This window comes from Phyllostomus hastatus, unplaced genomic scaffold, assembly GCF_019186645.2.
Source record: "Phyllostomus hastatus isolate PE091 unplaced genomic scaffold, TTU_PhHast_1.1 phas_contig_1048, whole genome shotgun sequence".
NCBI classification, from domain to species: Eukaryota; Metazoa; Chordata; class Mammalia; order Chiroptera; family Phyllostomidae; genus Phyllostomus; species Phyllostomus hastatus.
The window spans coordinates 900,017-921,243 of record NW_025333513.1 but is presented as its reverse complement, the minus strand read 5'-3'; the positions used below and the strand labels follow the sequence as shown (position 1 = coordinate 921,243).

Here is a 21,227-nt window from a genome sequence, read left to right as displayed (position 1 = left end):
AGTCTGACCCTACCTGTGGACTGGAGCATGGTGAAGGTCCAGGACGAGGGCCCAGGTTGGGAATGGGGTGTGTTTGGAGGGGAGGGGTCCCTGGACCTGTCTGAGGCCTGCAAGTGAGGGTGTAGAGGGCTGCAGACAGGTGACTTGGAGGCCCCTCCCAACAGCAGAGGGGGCCAGGTCAGGCTGGTGGAGGGGGTGGGGTGGGGGCAGCTATCTTTGGCAACCCTGGATGGAGCTAGCTCTTTAGGAGAAAAATGATCTGGGCTGGGGGCTGGCAGGGGGCTCTGCTTACAGTGCCTGGAACTCAATCTTTCCTTGCCTCCTAGCGGAGGTCTCCTCGCTTTCCAAGGAGCCTCTGCTCTCAGGCGCCAGGCATGCCCACCCTCCTGGCCTGGGCCTTAACCTAACCCTCTGTTGAGGACCTCCAGGCCCAGGGACCCCAGCTGCAGCCTCTAGCTAAAGGAAGTACAGGCTGGAAGTCACTTGTCATTCCGAGGTCCTCACTCGTGCCCATGGTCTGGCTGGCATTTCAAGCACGTACAACCTGTCCTGCCTGTGAGCAGGGGTAAGGAGCACACTCGACTCTGAAACTCCGAGAACTGGGATCTTTCTTAATGGAACCAATGAGGAACATTGACAAAAACTTGGCAGAGAGAGGGTTCAAATCCCAGCCCAGACATTTATTGGCTTTGTCCCCTTGGGCAAACCTCTCAGGATCTCAGAGTCCGTTTCCTTATCAGTCCTGTGATCTCCTCTGCAGGGCTGCCGTGACAACCACTGACGCTGCAGAACAGGAGTTTGGCATCCACCAGCTTTTCACCTCTGAGGCAGGGACTGTGGCCCGAGGTTGTGTCCAGCACTAAGAACAGTCCCTGGTGTGTTGTGGGCGTCTAGGAAATATCTGTTGGATGAAATGCAAGGCCCTGTTTCATCTCTCCACACGATTCCCCCCTCACATTGACTTCTCTGACACTAGGGTGTTTCATACAGTTTATAGCAGGTCTGGTTTATTGGCATCCGTCTGGTGATTGAGAGGGACCTTAAATGGGATGAAACATGGAAGAGGCGGTCATCAGCCAGCGACAGCTCCCGGCTTCATTTTCCATGGGATTCTGGTTCTTTCTGATTGTATCTGCCCTCTCTGGGCTTTTCAGGGTCCCTGAGAGTTACCCTGGGGCACAGGGGCTGCTGTGACCCCTGCCTGAGGTCCTGTGAAGGGTGTGGGCTGGCAACAGTACATCCGTGAGGCAGGGTGTGCTTCCCGGGGCTCAGCCCCCATGTGGCCTCCCCACTGTAGGGTACCAGGGCTGCTTGAGTCATGGACTTCCCTCTGAGGAGGTTGGGCCCATTTTACTCTATTCTGTCAGAGCTCCCAGTCCCAGAACTGGACAGCAACCAGGAAGATGGGTGGGGATACCGTGAGCTCCCTAGGCCAAAGGGCTTGAGGTAGGATCTAGTCTGGACCCGGCAGAGGATTTTCAGAATGAGGGAGGAGAGTGGGCCCCGCCTGCACGCCCACCCCAGCCCCCTTCAGCACAGAGCTGAGAGGAGACCGGCAGATCGGAGTCTGATCCCTGGCGGGGCTCAGAGCAGAGCCAGATCCTCTCCAGGAAAATGGCTCGTTCCTCAGGCCCCTGGTTGGGACACTTTACTGTGTCACTGTCACTGGTCCCTTCTAATGAGGTGAGGGTTGGGGGCTTGAGTGTGCAGCTGTGATTTGGTGTAGGGAGGCTCTGTGTGTTGCATGTTCTGGATCCATGTGGATGTGTGTGCATTGATGTTAGTGTTACAGGTAAGTGCATGTATATATGTGTTACTGTGCACATGCAGTTCGACACCCATACACAGGCTTGTGCAATATGCATGGGCACAAATATGTGTAATGGGTGTTTGCATATGTGTTGTTGGGGTGCACATGTGCATGGATGCATGTTGGTGCGTGTAGACGTGTGTAGTGCGAGCCTAGATATTTTCTCTGGGCGTGTGTGGCAGCTGCAGCCTGTGGGGAAGCGCCCAAGTTGGAATCACAGGCCTCACTGCCAGCCGTGAGCCCGGGGAACTCAGGAGTCATGGGTGCTCAGACAAGTTGTCTCAGCTCCGTGGGCCTCAGTCTCCAACCTGTAAAATGGGCTTGGAACCTGACAGAATGAGATTGTGGATGAGCATCTCACACTCAGCCTGACCCAGAAAAGACTCAAAAGAGAATGCTGAGAGGTGACTGAAGGCAAATGAATGAGTAAGCAAATAGAAATGTTTACAGAACTGCTTTGCAGTCAGATTTTAAGGGCCTGAGGGAGGCGCAGTTTACAGTGTCTGATAGGATGTCTGGAGGGGGAGGCGGGGTCTTGAGAGGAAAAAGAAGAAAGAGGCGGGAGCAGGGTATCCCCTCTCCCCCCACCCAGTCCAGGGCAGTCACGTGAGCCTGCGTGTCCACCAGCATCTGTGAAGGTGAAGTGTGCACGCCCCGGTGTTGATGCAGGCGCCTTATAGAGGGCGGGCGTCCCCTGGTGTACGTGGGAGGGAGGCTGTCTGTGCGAGCATTGCCTGGTTGCCATAGAAATAAGCTGAAAGAGGTGGGTGGCTGGAGAAGGAGGCGGGTCCATCGGGAGGAGGGAGGGAGCAGAGGCAGCCGCCGGGGGCGGGGAGCTGGCTTCTGCAGTTCTGGCGCTGCCTTCCTGAGCAAGCTCCGTGGAGGGGACCCAAGAGGACAGAGCCCCCAGCCAAGGCGCCAGGCCCCTCCCTGCCCGCCACCACGGAGAAGGAGGAGGACAGCCAGCCCCTCAGCCCTCGCCTGGCCCAGCGGGGGCAGTGCACTCCTACCTGCCCCTGGCTTGGTACCAACACGGGCCCAGGTAGGCATCCGTGGGGACTGCTGGAAGAGGCTGCATGGAGAGTGGAGCCCCGGGGCTCCCCCACCTTCCTACCAGCAGCCCCTGGTAGCAAGCAGAGGGGCCAGCGAGGCCAGGGCCAGCGGATTGATGGGGAGCAGCCAGCATCCCGGAGGTGCTCCTCAGAACCCCCGTTGCCTTTTCTTGTTCTGCACTTCTGCCCTTCACCACCGCCACAGGTCCTGACTAGAGTCATGCCCCTCTCCCTGGGGGAAGTGGGCTGAGGGGGGCTGGAGCTTAGAGAAACTCACCTCCCCAGGCTGAGGCTGGGGGGGTTGGGCGGGCAGGGAGAAGTGAGGTTGTCCCCCACCCCCACTGAGGCACTGCTAGACCTTGGCCATTTGGAACCAGCTGGTCCTCCTCCCCATCCCACACCCACCAGCCCACCAGCAGCCTCCCTGCTGGCCCCAGTGGTCTCAGGCATGGGGCTTAGAGGCCCCTGGTCAGGGAGGGGGCTTATTTCTCCTTTCCACTCAAACTCAGGTCCTTCCCCTCCTTGTTCTCCCTGCAGAACTAGATCCCTAGATCTCCCAGAGGAGACCTGTCCCGCCCCCAGCAGGCCCAGGGTCTCCATGTTGGGGACAGGAGAGCAGGTCTTGGCTGGGGATGCCTGTGGCCCTCCCTCCCCCAGCTTCTGTCCCTCTGCTGCATTGCTCTTGGGGACAGTGTCTGCTGCTGCCCAGGGAGCTGGGGCACTGCAGAGGAGCCTCCGCTGCTTCTCACAAAGGGGTGGGGCTGGGGCCTGGGCTCTGGGCACAGAGGGGCAGGAGGGGCCTGCAGTGGTGCAGTGGGCAGGTGCACCTGGTCCAGCTTTGCCCTGGGACAGAGCTGAAGTCCCTTGGCCTGTGCGAGGAGGTGATCCTAGTCTGGGGGGGTGCGGGTTGGTGTGTGCAACCTTGGGCATGCTTGGGGTGCTGGGAGGCCAAGGCTCTGGCTGCTTTTCCTGCCTGTCTCCTCTGCCCAGCACCCACTGGGAACTTGGCTGGGTCCTTTGCTGAGCCCTGGTACCACATTGTGGAGCTTCTTCTTTCCTGGGCTCTTGGGGGTCAGAGGATGCGGTGCAGGGGCTGAGGGGGGTTCCTGGGCCTTTGTTAGGGTGGAGGAATACACACCAAGAAGCTGAAGTGGTCCTGTTCATTTCTGCAAGCGTTCATTGCACCTGCTGAGTATTGGGCACCGGGTCTCCCTCTTTACGGTTAGGAACCTGGGGAGTGAGAGGGCAGGTCTCAGGTGGCAGGACCAGGGTGGGTGTTGCTTAGGAGCCGGCAGCCACATAACCCAGGTACACCGTCATTGTCTGCCCCCTGCTTCTCTGAACCCTGTTACCCTCCTCCCCACCAGGGCCTGTGTGGGCCAGCCTCTGCCCTGCCTTACCCATGCAGCGGGGCTGGCCTCCGTCCCAGCCAGGACAGGGGGCTGGTGAGGCCTGGGGGACTGGCTCTTTTGGCAAGAGCTGGAAGGAGCTGTCCTTTCCCCAGACCCTCCAGGCCTGGCCCTGACCTCCCTCATTTCTGACCTGCCTTCTCTAGGCCACATCCCCCCTCTTTAATTTTTTTCTTTCCCACAGGTCCCGAGGGTCTGTCTTTGCTTGTTCTGTGTCTCTTCTACACTCTGGTGCCCCCAGACTCCAGGGTAGTGAACCCACCAGATTAGCTTCCTGGGGTATATTTCCTAGCCCCGCACATCATACCCAGCGGGCCCACCGCCTACAGCACCTGCCTGCAACCCAGGTTGGGGGCCTGGCCTCCTCCCAGCAGCCTTCCTCGAGTCAGAGGGAGATGAAGGGAGGCCCAGGGGCACTCGGAGCTCTGGCACTCAGCCAGGATCTGGGGCCCTGGGCTGGGAACAACCCCAGGCTGGCCGCTCCTTACGTGGCCCCCAATGCAGGAGCTCTGGAGAGAGTAAGGGGACATGTCTACTTAGCTCTTCATGGGCAGCTCAGGGCTCTGAAACTGAGCTTCCATCTCCCCCAGAGTGTTTCTCTCACTGTCCTCCCAGCCTGCTAGCTGCCCAGGCCCACACCCACAGCATCCCTGACCTCTCCTCCCACACCCAAACCATCAGCAAATCCTATTGGCTCTGATGTCACAGTGTTGCCACAGGCCAACCACCTCTTGCTGCTCACAGCATTACCACCTTGGTCAAGCACCCAACTTCCCTCACCCGGAGGACTGTAGTCACCCGCTAGCAGGTTCCCTGACCTCCTGGCCTGCTGCAGTCTGCTCTTCCTCCTAACGGCAGGGATCCTTTAAAACCTAAGCCTCATTATACCCCACCTCTTCTCGCCCCTGCAGTGGCTCCCGTCTCACTGGGGGTGTGGGGAGGGTCAAGGCTGTTACTCTGGCCTAGGAGATCTTATGTGATTGGCATCCTCACCCAGTCTCTCAACCTCACCTTTCACTTACTCATCCCTCTCTCCTCACTTACTCTGCACCAGACATAGGGCCCCTTATTCCTCAACCATGGCAGCCATGTTTCCGCCTCAGGGCCTTTGCACTGGCTGTTCCCTCTGCCTACATGCTCTTCCCCCAGATAGCTGCATGGCTCCCTCCCTCACCTCCGCCTGGTCTTTACTGAAATGCCCTTTCCTGTGTTAAATAGTCTCCCTCCCAACCCCCACTGTTCCTCCTTGTCCCATTCCCTGCCTTATTCTTCACAGCCCTTATCACCTTCTAACACACTTGATCATTTACTCATTCCTTTGGTTCCTTGTCTGTCTAGCCTCTGTGGAATGTCAGCTTCACGAGGTCAGGGACTTTTCTGTCTTGCTCGCTGCTGTGGCGCAGAGCTGCACTGTATCCTTACAGCTGCAGTTTGACACCACAAGTATGCCCCTTGGCTGGTCTCCACATCCATGCTGTCTGGGTGGCCTGTGGCTCAGCCCTCACAGGGGTGAGATCCTCGGCTCCTCTGGCTGGCAGTTGCTCCAGGGCATTGAGTCGGGCAGGATGTCCTGCTTGGCCTGGGTCCAGCTTCTTGCCTTTTTCTGCTCTAGCTTGGCCAGGACAGCTCCACCTGGCCAGGAGGGGGAGCATGGTGAGCTGCGTAAGTCCCACTCCCAGTGCTCTGAGGGCAGAGGGCGCCTTCCTGGGGGAATCTGGGCTGTCCAGGAAGCGGCTGCACACTGAGCTGGCTGCGCCTGAGCGTGCGGTGACTGGTCTTGAGGAGACAGACGCACCTGGAGCGGAGAGGATGGGCCTGCCTCCCCACAGGTCCCACTTCCCCTCCCTATCTGTGGTGTCTCACTTGGGCACCCCCAGAAGCCAAGCCAGGACAGGGACCTGACTAGGACAGATCAGAGAGAAAGGCACCCTGGAAATAGACGCTGGCAGCTGACCAAGAGAATGGCAGGGAAGGGAAAGGCAGGAGAAACAGGGGGCCTGGAAACAGGACAAGTGGGATTTGAGACCCCTCCAGTCTTGTGGGGTTCTGGCTCTTGGTTGTATCACCGTCATCACCAATGTTTATTAAATGCCTACTGTGTGCAGGTGGCTGGGTTTGGCTCTGAGGTACAGAATTCAGTGCTTCTGCTATGTAATGAATGAATGTTCCTGAAGGCCCTTGGCATTTATTCATTCATTGAATGAAAGTGATGGTGCATTTACTACCCTGTGCCAGGTACTGCTCTGGATCCTAGAAATATAGCAGAGAACCAGACAGGCTAAACTACTGACCTTATAGAGTTGACATTCTAGTGGGAAAGGAAGACACTAAACATGTGAGTACTCTAACGTTGACAGCCTGTCAGATGTGACAGGTGCTGTGGAGAATAAGGAATGAGGAAACGGAGGAGGGGGTGGTGCTGGGGATGGAAGCAACAGAATTGCAAGTTTTTAAGTTTGGGGAGGTCAAGACATTTGAGTGCACCTGGGAGTCTGGGTGGGTGGGACTATTCCAAGTAGGTGCAAAGGCCCTGGGGTTAGAACAGCGAGGGAGTCAGCAGAGCTGGAGGAGAGTGAGAGTGGGAGATAAGGGCAGAAGGGGGAGAGGTGGGGTTGCAGGTTATGCAGGGCCTCCTAGCAAGCAATTCCCCTTTTACTCAGGGGGAATGTGGCATCTCTGGAGAAAAGGGGATCTGACAGTTTTGCCAGTTTTCCTCTGGCTGCCATGTGGGCGCTGGGGAGGGGGTGCTGAGAGACAAAGTCAGAGGCAGGAAGACCCATGGATAAGCAGCTGCAAGGAGGTGAAGCGGCTGCTCAGGACCTGCTGACGGGCTGGCTGTGTGGTGGGAGGAGAAAGAAGAGCTGCGGTTTCCCTGAGGCCCGTGGTTGTCCAGGACTAATGGTGCGGGAGCCCACAAAGCCCGTCCATGCCTGCCCTCTGCGGGCTCCTGCTCTAGTGCCGCGGTCCCTTCTTGGTACACGGAACATGACCAAGGCCCCTGCCCCCCAGGTCTTTCAGAGGCAGCTGGCCGTAGGCCTGGGCCCTGAGAGGGACACTTTGTACCCCATGACTTCTCCCTGGATGAAGGGTCCAGGCCAGCATGAAAACTTCGCATCTGCACAGTGTTCTGTGTTTTTCAACCAGAGCTTACTACCCTTTCATCACTTGATCTTCAAAATAGACTCCAGTATCGATTTCCATCGTACGAGTTAGAAAGCTGAGACCCCCGAAGGGACTTGCCCGATCTCTCACTGGCAGGTGGCAGAGCTAGAGCCAGAGCCCCCGCCCCTGTGCTGGGTGCCGAGGGCTCTGACGTCTGCGTGCCGAGGAAGGCCCAGCTCCTTCCCTTGTTCCACAAGATGAGACCACCACCCCACCACAGCGGAAGTGGTGGCAGACCGATAGGGAGAGCTGCTGAGCTGTTTCCCTGTCATGTCTCAGACCCCTGGGCTCTTGTCTGCAGCGGGGCGGGGGGGGCGGGGGTGAGAATCACACCTGCCTCCTGCCTCACAGGGGTGTTGTGAGGGTTAGATCGTTTAAGACACGGGAACCGTCCTCGGCACCAAATATGTGCCCCACGCATATCAGCTGTTATTGCTAATAATAAAGGGTTTTCAGAGCCACGCAAAGTCGGATTGGGCATTGTGTCCATTTGGTGGGTGGAAGAAAGTTACCGGTGTATAGGGCTCACCCAGGGTGAGTGGCAGATGCTGGCCACTCTGGCTTCCTGACTCGGAGATACAGCTGTTCAGTGACGGCAGCTACTGCTCACCGCTTGGCAGGATGTGCCGTTTGGTAAGAGGTAAGCTTCCCACCTGCCCCCAGGTGGGGTGTGAGGCAGGGGGAAGGCAGGATGGTGTGTCCAGCCAAACGGTGCTGTGGGCTCACACGCTCCCTCCTACGCCCCCTCCCCAACCCCTCCTGCCGGTCTTCATGGGCCACCTTGGTGCAGGCCCAGCTTGGGGCTGCAGTGCCCGACTGCCCCATCTCGTCTAATCCTTAAGTGGGGCTGGGTCATCCTTGTTTCCTGGCAAGGCCCAGCGAGGCCACGTGAATTGCTTAAGGTCACACAACAGTTTGGTGGCAGAGCAGAGACCCTAAGGCTACAGCTGTTTCTACTACACATGCTACCTCAGCTGGGAGCCCCAGAGAGCCATCACCTGCCTATGCTGAGGGAGGGACCACAGCAGGCCCTCGACCCCGGTCTCTGCCACTGTGCACTTCTCACCTGACGTGAAGGTCTCAGGTGCACTGTCCCCACCTCCATGCTTTGAGTGCACCCTTCGTCCTGGCTCCCAGCTCCCTCTGCTCTCCTGCAACACAGGCTGGAGGTTGTTGTTTTTTTTAATATATATATGCAATTTATGCACACAAGGCAAAATTTAAAAGGCATGAAAGAGCTCCAGAAAATTCTCCCACCCCATCCCCCAGCCACCCAGTTCCCCCAACACAGCCACTGCTACCAGCTTTCCAAAAATATTTCTGCTCATGTATTTCCACCCCACACACAGACAGAAGCATCCGCCGCCATGCTGTTCTGCACCTTGCTCCTTTGGCTTCAGTGCCATGGCTTGGGGGGCGGGCGCGTTGAGGACGAGAGCCTTCTGCTGTAGGCCTGCACCGCCACTCACTCACCCCGCCCCCAGGTGCATGTCTGGCTGTTTCCCACCTCCGGCTCCCAGGGGCAGTGCTGCAGTAAATCGGACTGGGCAGCAGCAGTGTGCCTGAGTGTCTGGAGGGTGAATTCCTAGGACCCGAGGGTGCTGCTGGGTGAGGGATGTGTGCGTCTGTGACCGAGAGAAAGGACACCACGTTGCCCCCACCAAGCTTGTGTGAAGTCACTTCCCCACTACCAGAGCTGGGTTTGGCCTTCACTCCAGCAGGGAGCTCACACTGTGGGATCCCCAAGTTCTGTGTGGCTCCCAGGGTCCTAGATGGCTGTAGCCCCAGGAACACTTACCTGACCTGGCTGAAAGTCCTTTGTTAAGTATCCCTGCCTTTCACTTCACCATATATAAGTTCAAATTTTCTTTCTTTTTAAAAAAGATTTTACTTGTTTTTAGAGAGAGGGGAAGGGAGGGAGAAAGAGGGAGAGAAACATCAGTGTGAGAGAAGCATCAGTTGGTTGCCTCTTGTGTGCGCCCCAACCAAGGGCCTGGCCTGTAACCGGAATCAAACTGGTGAACCTTCGCTTTGTGGGACAACGCCCGACTCACTGAGCCACACCAGTCAGGGCACACATTCAATATTTTCTTTATGAGGCAAGTACTGCTTTATAAGTGAAAAGTGCCAAATTAAGGAGAAAAATATTCAGACTCATTTCTTTGTCCCTTGATGAACTCCAGCTGCCCTCTCCCCTACCCCAGCCCTCCATTCTGTGTGAGTTCGTGGGAGAGTTGAGTCTTTGCTAAGGGGAAAGAAGCAAAGTATGTCTGGTGCCTGAGAGGTGCAGGAGGCAACACTGGGTTGTTACTGGGAAGAGAGCACTGGTCCTGGGCAGATAGGAAGACTGAGGTCAGAGGGGGCAGGGGCATCCCTGACCCCCAACCCTCAGGTGTTGGGGCTCCTGCCCTGAGCCGGATGGCCAGCTGCTGGTAAGGCCTTAGGGTCCCTTGGACCCCTGGGTTGGGCTGATTCTTGCAGAGGCCAAGCGTCCTCATTGTCAGTCTTCTCAGTCCCCAAGGTTAGGGTGCAGAGTCAGGGAGGTGACCCCAGCCGCAGGCTGTCAGCTTGTAGTGGGGTCAGGCCTGGGTTGGCCTCCCTGCCCCTTTGAAGACCAGGCTCCGGGCCCTCGGGGTCCAGTCTCCTGATGCCTAAACCATTCTTGCCCGGGGTGGCAACAAGGCCTGGGTGGGGGACTGGAACGGGGCAGCACATGGCCTAGATCAGACAGTCATGATGCCGCTGACAGTACCAAGCCACGTACAGCGGCCTGATGCTCACACAGGTCACAGTGGTCTGACATGTGGGCCAGAAGCTGCATGTCTGGAACTCTTAGGGACCTGGAAGCAGCTAATGGAGGCCTTTGGTTTGAGGCCGGGCACAGGGCAGCCAGAGGGCATTTGCAGGGACCAACAGCTCAGGGAACTGAGGAGGGGCTCAGCCTGGTTGGGAGGTAGGAGGGGGCCCGTGGCCAATTTCCCAGGGTGCTTGGGTCCAGGCTGTAGGTGGGTGCTTTGGGGAGGGCTGTGCATTGGCTGGGGCGGCAGCAGGGAGCTTCCGTGGGTGTTTTGGGCCCAGTGCAAGGACCTGTCTGGGTCAGGGTGGGCAGTGCTGAGGGGGATGGATTGAGAAGCAAGCTGGGGTTTTTTGAGTTTTAGTGGGTCCTACAGGGTGTTGGGCCCTGGGGGTGGGTGGTGCAGGACATGCACAAAGATAAGCCTGATTGCTGGCTTTGAAGACCTGTGTGTCTGTGAAGCAAACCGCAGATTTATGTAAAGCAAACATGCAATTGTGTGGCTCTAATTTAGCCCTCAGTCCAGGAGCACAGAACAGTGGTGGGCACCATGGTTCTGGCAGTTGGGACAGGCTTCTGAGAAGAGATGCTGACATTGGAGCTGGAGGATGGATCCGAGGGGCAGTGGGAAGAGAGATGAAGTGGAAAGGAGATGGAGTGAAGGGCTTGTGGAGCAGAGATGGGAGGTGGGCAGAAGGGGTGCCGCAGGGTGACTCTTGGGGTGAGCCAGTCCCTGGGCAGGGAGTCCCAGTCCCAATGCAAGGCTTATGCTTGTGGAGCCCTCGTCCCCCCACAGCACAGCAAGCCAGGGCCTAGGCCTGGAGTGGGGCGTGTCGGACCTGTCCCTCATCTCCAGGAATCTCTCTCCTGCCCTCCAGCACATGAGCAGCCCAGCCTGCTGACCACCGCTCCACACCTGTCCATCCCCCTACGACCACACCATGTCCGGCTCTTACGACGAGGCCTCGCTCGCTTCTGAGGAGACCACTGACAGCTTCTGGGAGGTGAGGCTTTGCTGCTCCCAGTTCCTGGGGAAAGACAGCCTGGCTGTAGGGAGGCCCAGGCCCCCACCCACCCCGTGACCTCAGGCCTTGCTCCCCAGCCCCTCGGGTCCCTCTAAAACCCTAGGTGTCCAACAGGCTGCTACTCTACCCTGAGCCCAGAGCCGCTCAGCCTCACAGCTGCCCCTGGAGACATCCCATGTATTCCATGATGTAGAACGGCCCCCCGGCCCTCTGCTCTCCGGGCCGTGGCACAGAGTCCTGGCACTTCGCACAGGCAGGCGAAGCGCTTTACAGTTCACATAGCCTCTCTCTGCTGCTCCCTGCCCCTGCCCTGTGAAGCGGACAGAGGGCGGAGCACTGGTAACAGGGAAATGGAGTGAGTTCCGGCAGCCTAGAGCACCGTGGAGGTGGAGACAGGGCAGTATTTCAGAGCCTCCCCAAATATTTGAAACCCAGAATTTTTTTTTGTATTGGTTTATGAAACCCAAAGTGAAAACTGCCAAACCTAAATTAATAAGTGTTTAATGAGATGTCTACAAAGCATAATATTATGTCAAGAAGTTGCAGCTCAACTCAACACTTGTGACTCTATATAAATATAATAGATTTAGCTTACAAGAACAAAATGAATAATTCATCTGGCCCAAGTCCAAATTATAAAAAACCTTCTGTATTTTGTGGCAGCGACAAAATTATGTTTAAAGTGGTATCACAGAGTGTTTAGACAGGGGTGTGGCGCAGGGTGCCAAATCCTCAGAAAGTCAGAAGGTACCGAGCCGCACTAGGAAGGCGGAGGCGGGCGCCCCCTGCAGGACGCGATGGCCAGGGCGGACCGAGGTGGGAGGTCGGGAACCCGTGGGAGTCGTGCTCGCTGCTTGGCCGCCAGGTGGGGAACTACAAGCGGACAGTGAAGCGCATCGATGACGGGCACCGCCTGTGCAACGACCTGATGAACTGCGTGCAGGAGCGCGCCAAGATCGAGAAAGCCTACGCGCAGCAGCTCACCGACTGGGCCAAGCGCTGGCGCCAGCTCATTGAGAAAGGTGAAACCCATGCCCATCCCGTGTGCGGACCCCAGGCCCTAAACCCACTCCCTGGGTCCTGGGAGCACCAGCCAGCTGGATGTACCTGCGGCCCCAGCCACAGGGCCTCTGCAGGCACTGTCCCTATACCTGCACTCCCTGCCCCCCCGCCCCACCATCAAGCCAGGCCTCCCTGTATTTCAACTCCACTTTGTATAATTTTAGTTTGAATTTAAAAAACAAAACAAAACAAAACACATTTTATTTTGAAATAATTTTAAGTCAGAGAAAAGTTTCAAGAGTAGTACAGAGAATTACATACCATTCGCCCAGATTCACCAATTAACATTTTACCACATTTGTTTTATTCCTATTTATATGCATGTTTTTGGAAACATTTAAGTTGGAGACATATACCTTTAGCCTAAATTCTTCATGTATCTCCTAAGAATAGAATATCTACTGATGTAACCATAGTTCAGCTATCAAATTCAGGACATTTAACATGGCCCGATGCAAATTCTATCACGGCAGTTGTGTGCTGGTCCAGGGTCCGATCCAGAACACTGCATTTAGTTGTCATGTCTCTAGATTCTTTTAATCTAGAGCAGTTTCAGGTTGACGTTTACATGTACTGGTTACTGTTTTTCTCTTCCAATAGACTCTGAACCCCATGAATGCACAGACTGGGCCCCCACTGCCCTGCACGTGCTTGGCACAGAGTCGATGCCTGTGTACAGAGAAACAAATGTCTAGTCCCAGGGGCTTCCTGGTATCTGTCACCAGTTGGTTCTTCAGTTTTGCATTCAGCCAACATTCTGGAGTGCCCACTGTGCCTGGCGCTGGGCTGGGCTTGTGAGAGCTCACAGGGTTGGGGCTGCCCTGCCCCACCACCATAGGCTCACAAGCTGATGAGGAAGATAGGGAGTAGACACAGAGACAGATGTAGAAGAGGAATTCAATGAGGGCTGCAGGCTGAGGTGTGTGGTGGAGCAGTCAGAGAAGGCATCCTGGAGAAGGTGGCTGTACGTGGGCCCTGGCGGGTGAAGAAAACTATAGGGAGAGCAGAGGAGAGCATTTCTGCTGCCCTGCGAAGTATGAGGAAAGCCTCAGAGAAAAGAGGGGTGTGGCGGGAGGGCCTCTGGGCAGGGGGTCATGAAGGCCTCGTGACCCCACGACCATGTCCTCAGGCCCACAGTATGGCAGCCTGGAACGGGCCTGGGGCGCCATGATGACGGAGGCAGACAAGGTGAGCGAACTGCATCAGGAGGTGAAGAACAACCTGCTGAACGAGGACCTGGAGAAAGTCAAGAACTGGCAGAAGGATGCCTATCACAAGCAGATCATGGGCGGCTTCAAGGAGACCAAGGAGGCTGAAGATGGTTTCCGCAAGGCCCAGAAACCCTGGGCCAAGAAGATGAAGGAGGTGCCCGGGGTGGCTGCCACAGACAGGGCAAGGGTGGGCGGGAGAGCTCAGAGGGCCAGTCTCATCAGAGGGTGGGTATCTGCAGGCGGGGTGGTGGTGCACTGCCCTCTGGGATTGTGCCCCTGAGGGGCGGGACTGCCTTCCAGGAAAACATATCCACAGTTGGGCAGGCACTGCAGTGCTCACCAGGAGCATGCCCTAGGGGTGGCAGGCAGTGCCGGGCAGGGAAGCATCCACAGGTGGGTGGACACTGCTCCCAAATACCTGGAGCCAGGGCCTGCATCCCTTCTGCCTCTTAAGACTGTGTGCTCACAGCTCCTGGCAGAGTGGGCAGGTGGGAGGACTTGACGAGTGACCACACTGGCTCCTGTTCACAAGTAGGAGGCCTGCCCCCTGTTCCCCTCCCCACAGCTAGAGGCGGCCAAGAAGGCCTACCATCTGGCCTGCAAAGAGGAGAAGCTGGCTGTGACACGAGAGATGAATAGCAAGACGGAGCAGTCGGTCACACCCGAACAGCAGAAGAAGCTGCAGGACAAAGTGGACAAGTGCAAGCAAGATGTGCAGAAGGTGCCGGCCAGGCTGGGTGCTCAGGGCCCCTGGGAGTGGGCGGCAGCTGGTGGCTGTCAGCCTGGGTCTCACCCTCCCTTCACCCTGGTGCCTACAGACGCAGGAGAAGTATGAGAAAGTGCTGGAAGAGGTGGGCAAGACCACTCCCCAGTACATGGAGGGCATGGAGCAGGTGTTTGAACAGTGCCAGCAATTTGAGGAAAAGCGACTGGTCTTCCTCAAGGAGGTGCTTCTGGACATCAAACGTCACCTCAACCTAGCTGAGAACAGCAGGTAGCTGGGCATGGCAGCATGGCGGGCACAGGCACAGGCAGCAGAGGGTAGAACTGGTGTGCAAGGCATCCCAGGCCCCGCATTATAGTGATAGGAGGGAGAGGGCTGAGCTGCAGGGCCCAAGAGCGAAGAGGCTCCAAACACAGCAACTGACTGGGTGCCAGCCAGTGCACACTAGGTACTCGAGAAATGTGCTTGGATGGGTGGGCGAGTAGCTAAGGTGTTGACAGCAAAGGGTGCCCGCTGGGCATGCCCACATGGAGACTGTTCCTTGGGAAGCTTGCCTGGTTCCTAGCTGGGGGCCATGCCAGCACCCAGTCCCTGAAAGGGCTCCTGCCCTCGCCAAGGATAAGAAGGAGCTGTGAGGCATCTTGCCCCCCACTTCCCTATCTCCGCTGTGCACAGCTATGTCCACGTGTACCGGGAGCTAGAGCAGGCCATCCGGGGGGCCGATGCCCAGGACGACCTCAGATGGTTCCGCAGCACCAGTGGTCCTGGCATGCCCATGAACTGGCCCCAATTTGAGGTAAGGATGTGTGGGGTGGGGGAAGCAAAGCACGAAAAGTCTGGAAGAGGCCTCAGGGAGCAGCCTCCAGCCTGACTGCTCCCCTGGTGCCTGCCAGGAGTGGAACCCAGACCTCCCTCACACAACCACCAAGAAGGAGAAGCAGCCCAAGAAGGCAGAGGGGGTAGCGCTGACCAATGCCACCGGGGTGGTGGAGTCCACGTCGCAGGCGGGGGACCGCGGCAGGTGAGTGCCTCCTGTGGAGCTTCCTGGAGGCCAGAGGGCTCTTGAGTTTTACCTCAAGGACAAGAAATGGTCTGAACCACAGCAACCTCATGATCCTTTCAAAGACAGTGCTAGCTAGTCCTTTGAGAGCTCCCACCTGTGCCAGGCTCTGTTCTAGGTATCTTCCATATATTAACTCATTGAAGGCTTAAGCATTCTGAGAAGTGTGAAAATTCCCATTTTACAGATGGAGAAACTGATACCCAGAGAGGTTAAGTGATTGCAGAGGGTCACACAGCTAGTTAGTAAGCCTCAGAGCCAGGATATGATGCCCAAGAGTCTGGCTCCAGAATTATCACTCTTAACCACTAGATTGTACTGGCCCTCTCAGGTGAAGGGTCAGGTGCTCTCAGGGTCCCTGTCAGTGTCCCCTCCTCTAAGGCTGAGTAATTATGCTAATTGTCTTGCCTCACATCTGTTTAAAGAGCTGTCTGTGAGAGTCACTGACTCAGGATCCCTCTTAGGAGGCCCACCCCTGCTCCAGCCTTGGTGAAATACGGGGCCAGGGCTCTGACTGGGGAGAGGGGCAGCCCTAGGGATGAGGTGAGAGGCCATTGACGCTGGGTCCTCTCTGCCCCTCAGCGTTAGCAGCTATGACAGGGGCCAGCCGTATGCCACTGAGTGGTCAGACGATGAGAGCGGGAACCCCTTTGGGGGCAATGAGGCCAACGGCGGCTCTAACCCCTTTGAGGACGACGCCAAGGGAGTACGTGTGCGAGCACTCTACGACTACGACGGCCAGGAGCAGGATGAGCTCAGCTTCAAGGCTGGTACGGTAGGGGGAGCTGGTGGGGCGGGGCCTGAGGACAGGGGATGCTGGGGTTGGCAGGGAGTGCGGTTGTGGGAGGGACCAGGTGCTGGGCGTGGCCAAAACAAGTTTGACCTGAGCCCAGGGCCAAGACTTGAATTGGAGGGCAAGTGCAGGGCCTGAGAGTGGGTAACTGGGAGCCAGGGGTGGAGTCAGGACCTGAGAATAGGATTGGGGGCGGTCCTAAGGGCCTGGAGTGCCGGAACAGGGAGGCCTGACCTGGGAAATGAAGCCGGAGGCAAGGTGAGACCCCCATTAGGTGGGTGACAGGGGGCAACACTTGGGTATGTGACTGGGGCTGATCCTTCGGGGCTGGCATTGGGGCAATAAAGGGGGCAGGTTTAGGGGTTAGCCTAGCATAACAGTATTGGAGGGCTTACGTAGCAGTATGGGAGTAGAGGGACAGACCTCTCTGGGCCTCTGTCATGGATCTCCTCTGTGTCCCCTTCCCAGGAGATGAGCTCACCAAGCTGGGCGAGGAGGACGAGCAGGGTTGGTGCCGCGGGCGGCTGGACAGCGGGCAGTTTGGCCTCTATCCCGCCAATTATGTGGAGGCCATCTAGCTGCCCTGCTCCCCTCCACACCACCCCTCACTCCTTGCCCTCCCTTCCCACTCTTGTCACCTTCCCTGGCCATAGAGTTCCAGACATATTTTCCGATCAAGCTTTTATTTTTTTAAAAGTCAAAACAGAACAAAATAACTACAAAGAGACGGAGCACTTGCAGGGCCCCCAGAGGCCAGACTGGCGGCACTTGTGGTGAGGGTCTTAGGACTTAGCCCAGCGAAGACATCACAACATCCGCTCTTTAGATCCCACCGAAAAGTCTCCTGAGCCCTGGGAGACATCTCCCGGACCCTCTTATTCTGCCTCAGTGCCCCCATCCCACCCCTTTCCTCTCCACCCCTGGCTGCCAGCACCTGCCCCGTGCCCCTCCCCCACCATGATTTCTGATCTCCTGCCTGGCCTTCTCCCGGTCCACCACCACTTACTCGCAGAGGCCTCCCCTCCAACCCCAGACAAGGGGCCTCCCAGTGTTAAGTCTTCCACTGTGCCCCGGGGAGCCCCCTTCTTCCCTGGCCTCACCCTCTGGAAGAGGAATCGTCACCCTCTTCTCCCGTAGAGGTTGCTAGGTGCCCCTTGACTCCCTCAGACGTGAACAGGGTCGAGCCGGAGTCGGAGTCGCTGACAGAGTCACTGTGCTGTAGGAGGGTGTGTGAAGGGGGAGCTGGCCCTCAGACCTCCCAATGCTGGGCTCGGCTGAGGGACCAGGACCCTGCTAGGGCCCTTCTTTCCAGCTGACTGCACTTCAGGCCTGGGCTCTTTCTCAGAGACATACCCTTCTGTACTTACAGAGTCACCCCACACACAAGTCCTCAGGCAGGGGGAGGGGCCCCAAAGCACAGGGCAAAGCCAGCAACAGTAGCACCCTCCTCCTATTCCCTGAGGGGGAGGGCATCTTGCTCACTCACTCAACCCTTCTTCCCTCCCCACTCACCCACCCTCCTTCCCTCCACATCCATCTGAAGCCAGAGGAGCACCAGCTTCAGCCTGCCCTCAGGAGATCAAGCTTTGGGGTCTCCCATTCATCTGGCCTGCCTGGGGAGACACCCTTGGGAGCTTCTAGCCTGGGAGCATCAGGGAAAGCCTGCAGCCAATAGGAGAGGCTTGGGAATGGCCAGAGGGAGGAGCCCTGGCCCTTAGGAGCAGGGCAGTCACCACATCTGTCTGCCTTCTCCCCTCCATCACCACAGCCCTGGCCCTGGAGCAGCATTCCCTCTGCTGGCAGCACCTCCCCCCGAACCCTCCCACCCCCGTCTCTGCAGGCCTGGGTCTCAGTTAAAGGACTTTGGGGTGGGAGGAGACAAGGGCCTGCCCAGAGCAGCAGTGTTTCCTGTGGCTGGTGAAAGAAAGTAGCACTTGATTACTCTAAGGACCAGCCTCTCCCATGGCAGTGGGGGCAGGGTGGCTGGGTCCCGAGAAGTGAGGGACTAACTGGAAAAGGAATCTCCCGGAACCTCTGCGCTGAGGTCCTGAGACTTCCCGAGGCACCAGGTGAGCCTGACGGTGGTGCCGCTTCTGGGCTTCAGGGCTGCAGACACCCTGCTCCCTCCCTAACACCTGGCCCTGGGCCTCTAGGTGAAGACAGTGTCTACCCCAGACCCTCCATCACCCATCAGCCTCTTGCTCCTTGCTTTTTCTTCCCACAGTCTCCTGTTAGGTCACAGGCCCCAGCCTCAAAGCCCTGACCCTGTTCATGTGGCACAGAGAATCCTGGCATACTCGGGCAGGGACCGGAGCTGGGACAGGCCTTGCTCAAGGCCAGGAAAGTTGGGGGGTGGGGACAATGGCACCTCTAGGGACAGGCAGACTCTTCTCCACAGCACACTCCTTATCACTGCTCTGTGGGCCTCCATTGCAGCCTGAGCTATCCCCTCAGGGCCTGGAGCAAGATTTTGGAAAACTTCAGCCCTTCCCATGCCAGAACAAAAGCCCCTTCTGCCTCTCCTCCAAGCAGGAGCTGGAGTTGAGGGCCCTTTTCCACCTACTGCTGGGAGTCAGACAGCTGCCCATCTGCACCGTGGAGCCCAGGCTCCCTCTGTCTGTGCCAGCAGGTTCCTAGCACTTGGGGAGAGGCAGTGACTGGCTGTCCCCCTCAGCGCTCTAGCTGCCCACTCTGCGGCAGGGACTTGAAACCCAATTCCTTCTGAGCAGTGGGTCCCTGGGCTCCTCGGGCCCTGGAGTGGAGGGTCTCACCTGGAAGACCCCCTGAGCTCCCGGGGCCCAGGCCCGCCTGTCAGCACTGACATCAGGGCGTTCAGCATCAAGCGCAGGGCCCGTGCCCTCACTGAGCCCACTGCCTCCTGTAGCCCCCTGCCCACACCCTCAATGCTGCACGGGCCGCTCTGTAGGGCTCAACGAGTGATGTGTTTCTTCCTAAGTTAACCACCGTTCTGTGCCCTGGCTCTGCCTGGAGCCAGGGCCGCCCTGCCGCCGCCCTCAGCCGCCCTCGGCTTCCTGACTCCATTCGTCCGACACTTGTGAAACTCCGAGAAGTGCTGTGGTCTCAGCAATGCACCTGTTTTGTACATGATTGTGTAATTTAAAGGTATATAAATACAAATATATATATATATAGGTTGTGACTGTATGACTGTGGATAAAACCCAGAACTGTCAACCCGGCTGGGCGTTGTCATCTTGAGTTGTGTGTCTTCTGAGGCCCCAGAGAATTACCTGTGGGCAGGATGTCGGGCGGGGAAGGAGTGCCCAGGACACCCGGGGGCTGTCCTGGATGGCCACCAGTGTGGGCTGGGGTACTAAGGGCTGGCCTTTCCCTTCCAGAGCCCGCCCGTCCCTACACAGAGGGTCACTCTGGGTGCTCTCTGAGGTTCTTGAGTAGCTGTCAAGGTCCTGGGTGCCTGGCAGTGAGCACTGACCAGAAAAGCTGGGGCATTTGGGGTCCCACACTCACAGTACAAGGGTGAATTTGACCCCTGAACAGGCTTCAGTTTTTAAAGCAAAATTTTAGAAGTGATTGCTAAGGCCAGTGGTTCCTGGTTGTCCGTATTCCCAGGCAGGGCAGGGAGAAAGGGTCAAGTGGAGGTTGACTCGACTCTCCGCCACATAGCCTGTCTCCTTCAAATCCATCTGCAGTGACAAGAGCCTGATTTTAGCCAAATGGAGGACTCTTCAAATGAGCCCAAAATGTTGCCTTGACGCATTTGCACACGCTGCTCCATGCCATGATGGGGGGCCCCGGATGTGGGTCCACGAGGAGGGTCCAGGAACACCTAGGCCAGGCGGGGTTCATCAGGCTGTGGGGGGGGGGACTCCCGAGTTTGCTGCCCTCACGCAGGTGTCCCTGGATGGGTGTGTGCCCCAGAGGGGACGTGTGCATCGGGGCAGATCCTCGGAGCAGGAAGCTGCCCCACCCCATTCCCCACAGCTCCCCTTCCTGGAGTTCCCCACTTCCAGGCATTCATCCCCCTCCCCCCAGCCCCCACCTGAGATCCGAGGCCTCTCCAGACCCAGACCCCGGCCCACCTGGGGATGTGGAAGCAGGTGGCTCCAGCGACCAAGTTGGGGGCAGGATGGGGGCAGGACGGCCAGCAGGGAAACAAACCAGTTCAGCAGAGCCAAGCTGGGTTCGGGCCAGGGTCCCCACCTGTTCCCTCCCAGGGGGTGGGCAGACTAGGTCAGGGCCCCCTCCTCCTCCGGGCCCAGTTCCAGCTGACAGGTGCCAAGGTGCTGTTTGCTCACTGCCAAGACTAAACTTTCTTCCGAAGACAATAAAATTGAGGAGGGCAGAAGGCAGCAGCACTGAGCAGCATTTAACCCTCAGTGGTCTGGGCAGCGCTGGCTGCTCCTCGTCTCATTTCCTGGAAGCCCGTCCTCAGAAGGTAAGAGTTACAGAGGCTGAGGGCGCTGACCAGTCAGGAAGCAGAGAGAACCCTGTCCTGGTGGGTTTAGTTCTTGGTTCTGCTGCTGATTAGCTGTGTGTGAGCAAGTCGACTGCCCTGAGACTCAGTTTCATCATCTGAAAAATGGGGGGATTGCCCCTAATTTTGGAGTGGAAGCACACAGTCAACCCTCAGGGCTCCTGAGCCCGGTGGTGAACAGATGCGAAGGAAGCATGAAGAAGCTGAGCGGGCTGGTCTGCCCGGGAGAGTGGGCAGTGGGTCCCATCTCCCCCAACACACACACACACACACACACACACACACACACACTCTGACCACACCCCCTCCCCATCACACCCTCACACCCCACTTACAGGGCTCACAGTTTCAAAGAGGGCACTACTGAGGGAGGTCCGTGACCTCCCCCTTTAGGAGAGAGGCACCTCGAACAAGCAGAACCAGTGTCCTGCAAGGGGCACTGAAGCACCCACCCTCAACCACACCCCTGCTGCCCCAGCACGGAGCCCCCATTGTTGGCCAGAGACAAGGGCTCTTGGCCCCCTTGCAGGAGGGCCAGACCCTGGCCCACTCCAGGCAGAACAAGAGGATGGCCAAGGACCCTGCCTGCTCTGCACTCGTAAGTATAGACTCTTGTCAGGCCCAGCCCCTCCCCCCTTTCAGCCCACGCCAGAGTTGGGGGAGACAAGGG

General features: G+C 57.6%; 1 protein-coding gene across 2 annotated transcripts in view; it reads left to right on the top strand.

Moving 5' to 3' along the window:
- Nucleotides 1-19,252, top strand: part of PACSIN1 (protein kinase C and casein kinase substrate in neurons 1) — a 56,462-nt gene extending 37,210 nt beyond the window's left edge. The window contains exons 1-10 of one of the 2 annotated variants that reach the window (XM_045835621.1): nucleotides 2,687-2,852; nucleotides 11,106-11,231; nucleotides 12,118-12,274; nucleotides 13,444-13,679; nucleotides 14,091-14,246; nucleotides 14,344-14,519; nucleotides 14,925-15,045; nucleotides 15,143-15,270; nucleotides 15,892-16,079; nucleotides 16,571-19,252. In XM_045835621.1, coding sequence (XP_045691577.1) covers nucleotides 11,169-11,231; nucleotides 12,118-12,274; nucleotides 13,444-13,679; nucleotides 14,091-14,246; nucleotides 14,344-14,519; nucleotides 14,925-15,045; nucleotides 15,143-15,270; nucleotides 15,892-16,079; nucleotides 16,571-16,680 — 1,335 coding nt within the window. In that variant the 5' untranslated portion in view covers nucleotides 2,687-2,852; nucleotides 11,106-11,168 and the 3' untranslated portion in view covers nucleotides 16,681-19,252. Of the gene's footprint in view, nucleotides 1-2,686; nucleotides 2,853-11,105; nucleotides 11,232-12,117; nucleotides 12,275-13,443; nucleotides 13,680-14,090; nucleotides 14,247-14,343; nucleotides 14,520-14,924; nucleotides 15,046-15,142; nucleotides 15,271-15,891; nucleotides 16,080-16,570 lie in introns of those variants that run through there. The other variant, XM_045835620.1, reaches the window with a different exon arrangement.
- Nucleotides 19,253-21,227: the final 1,975 nt, after the last annotated feature.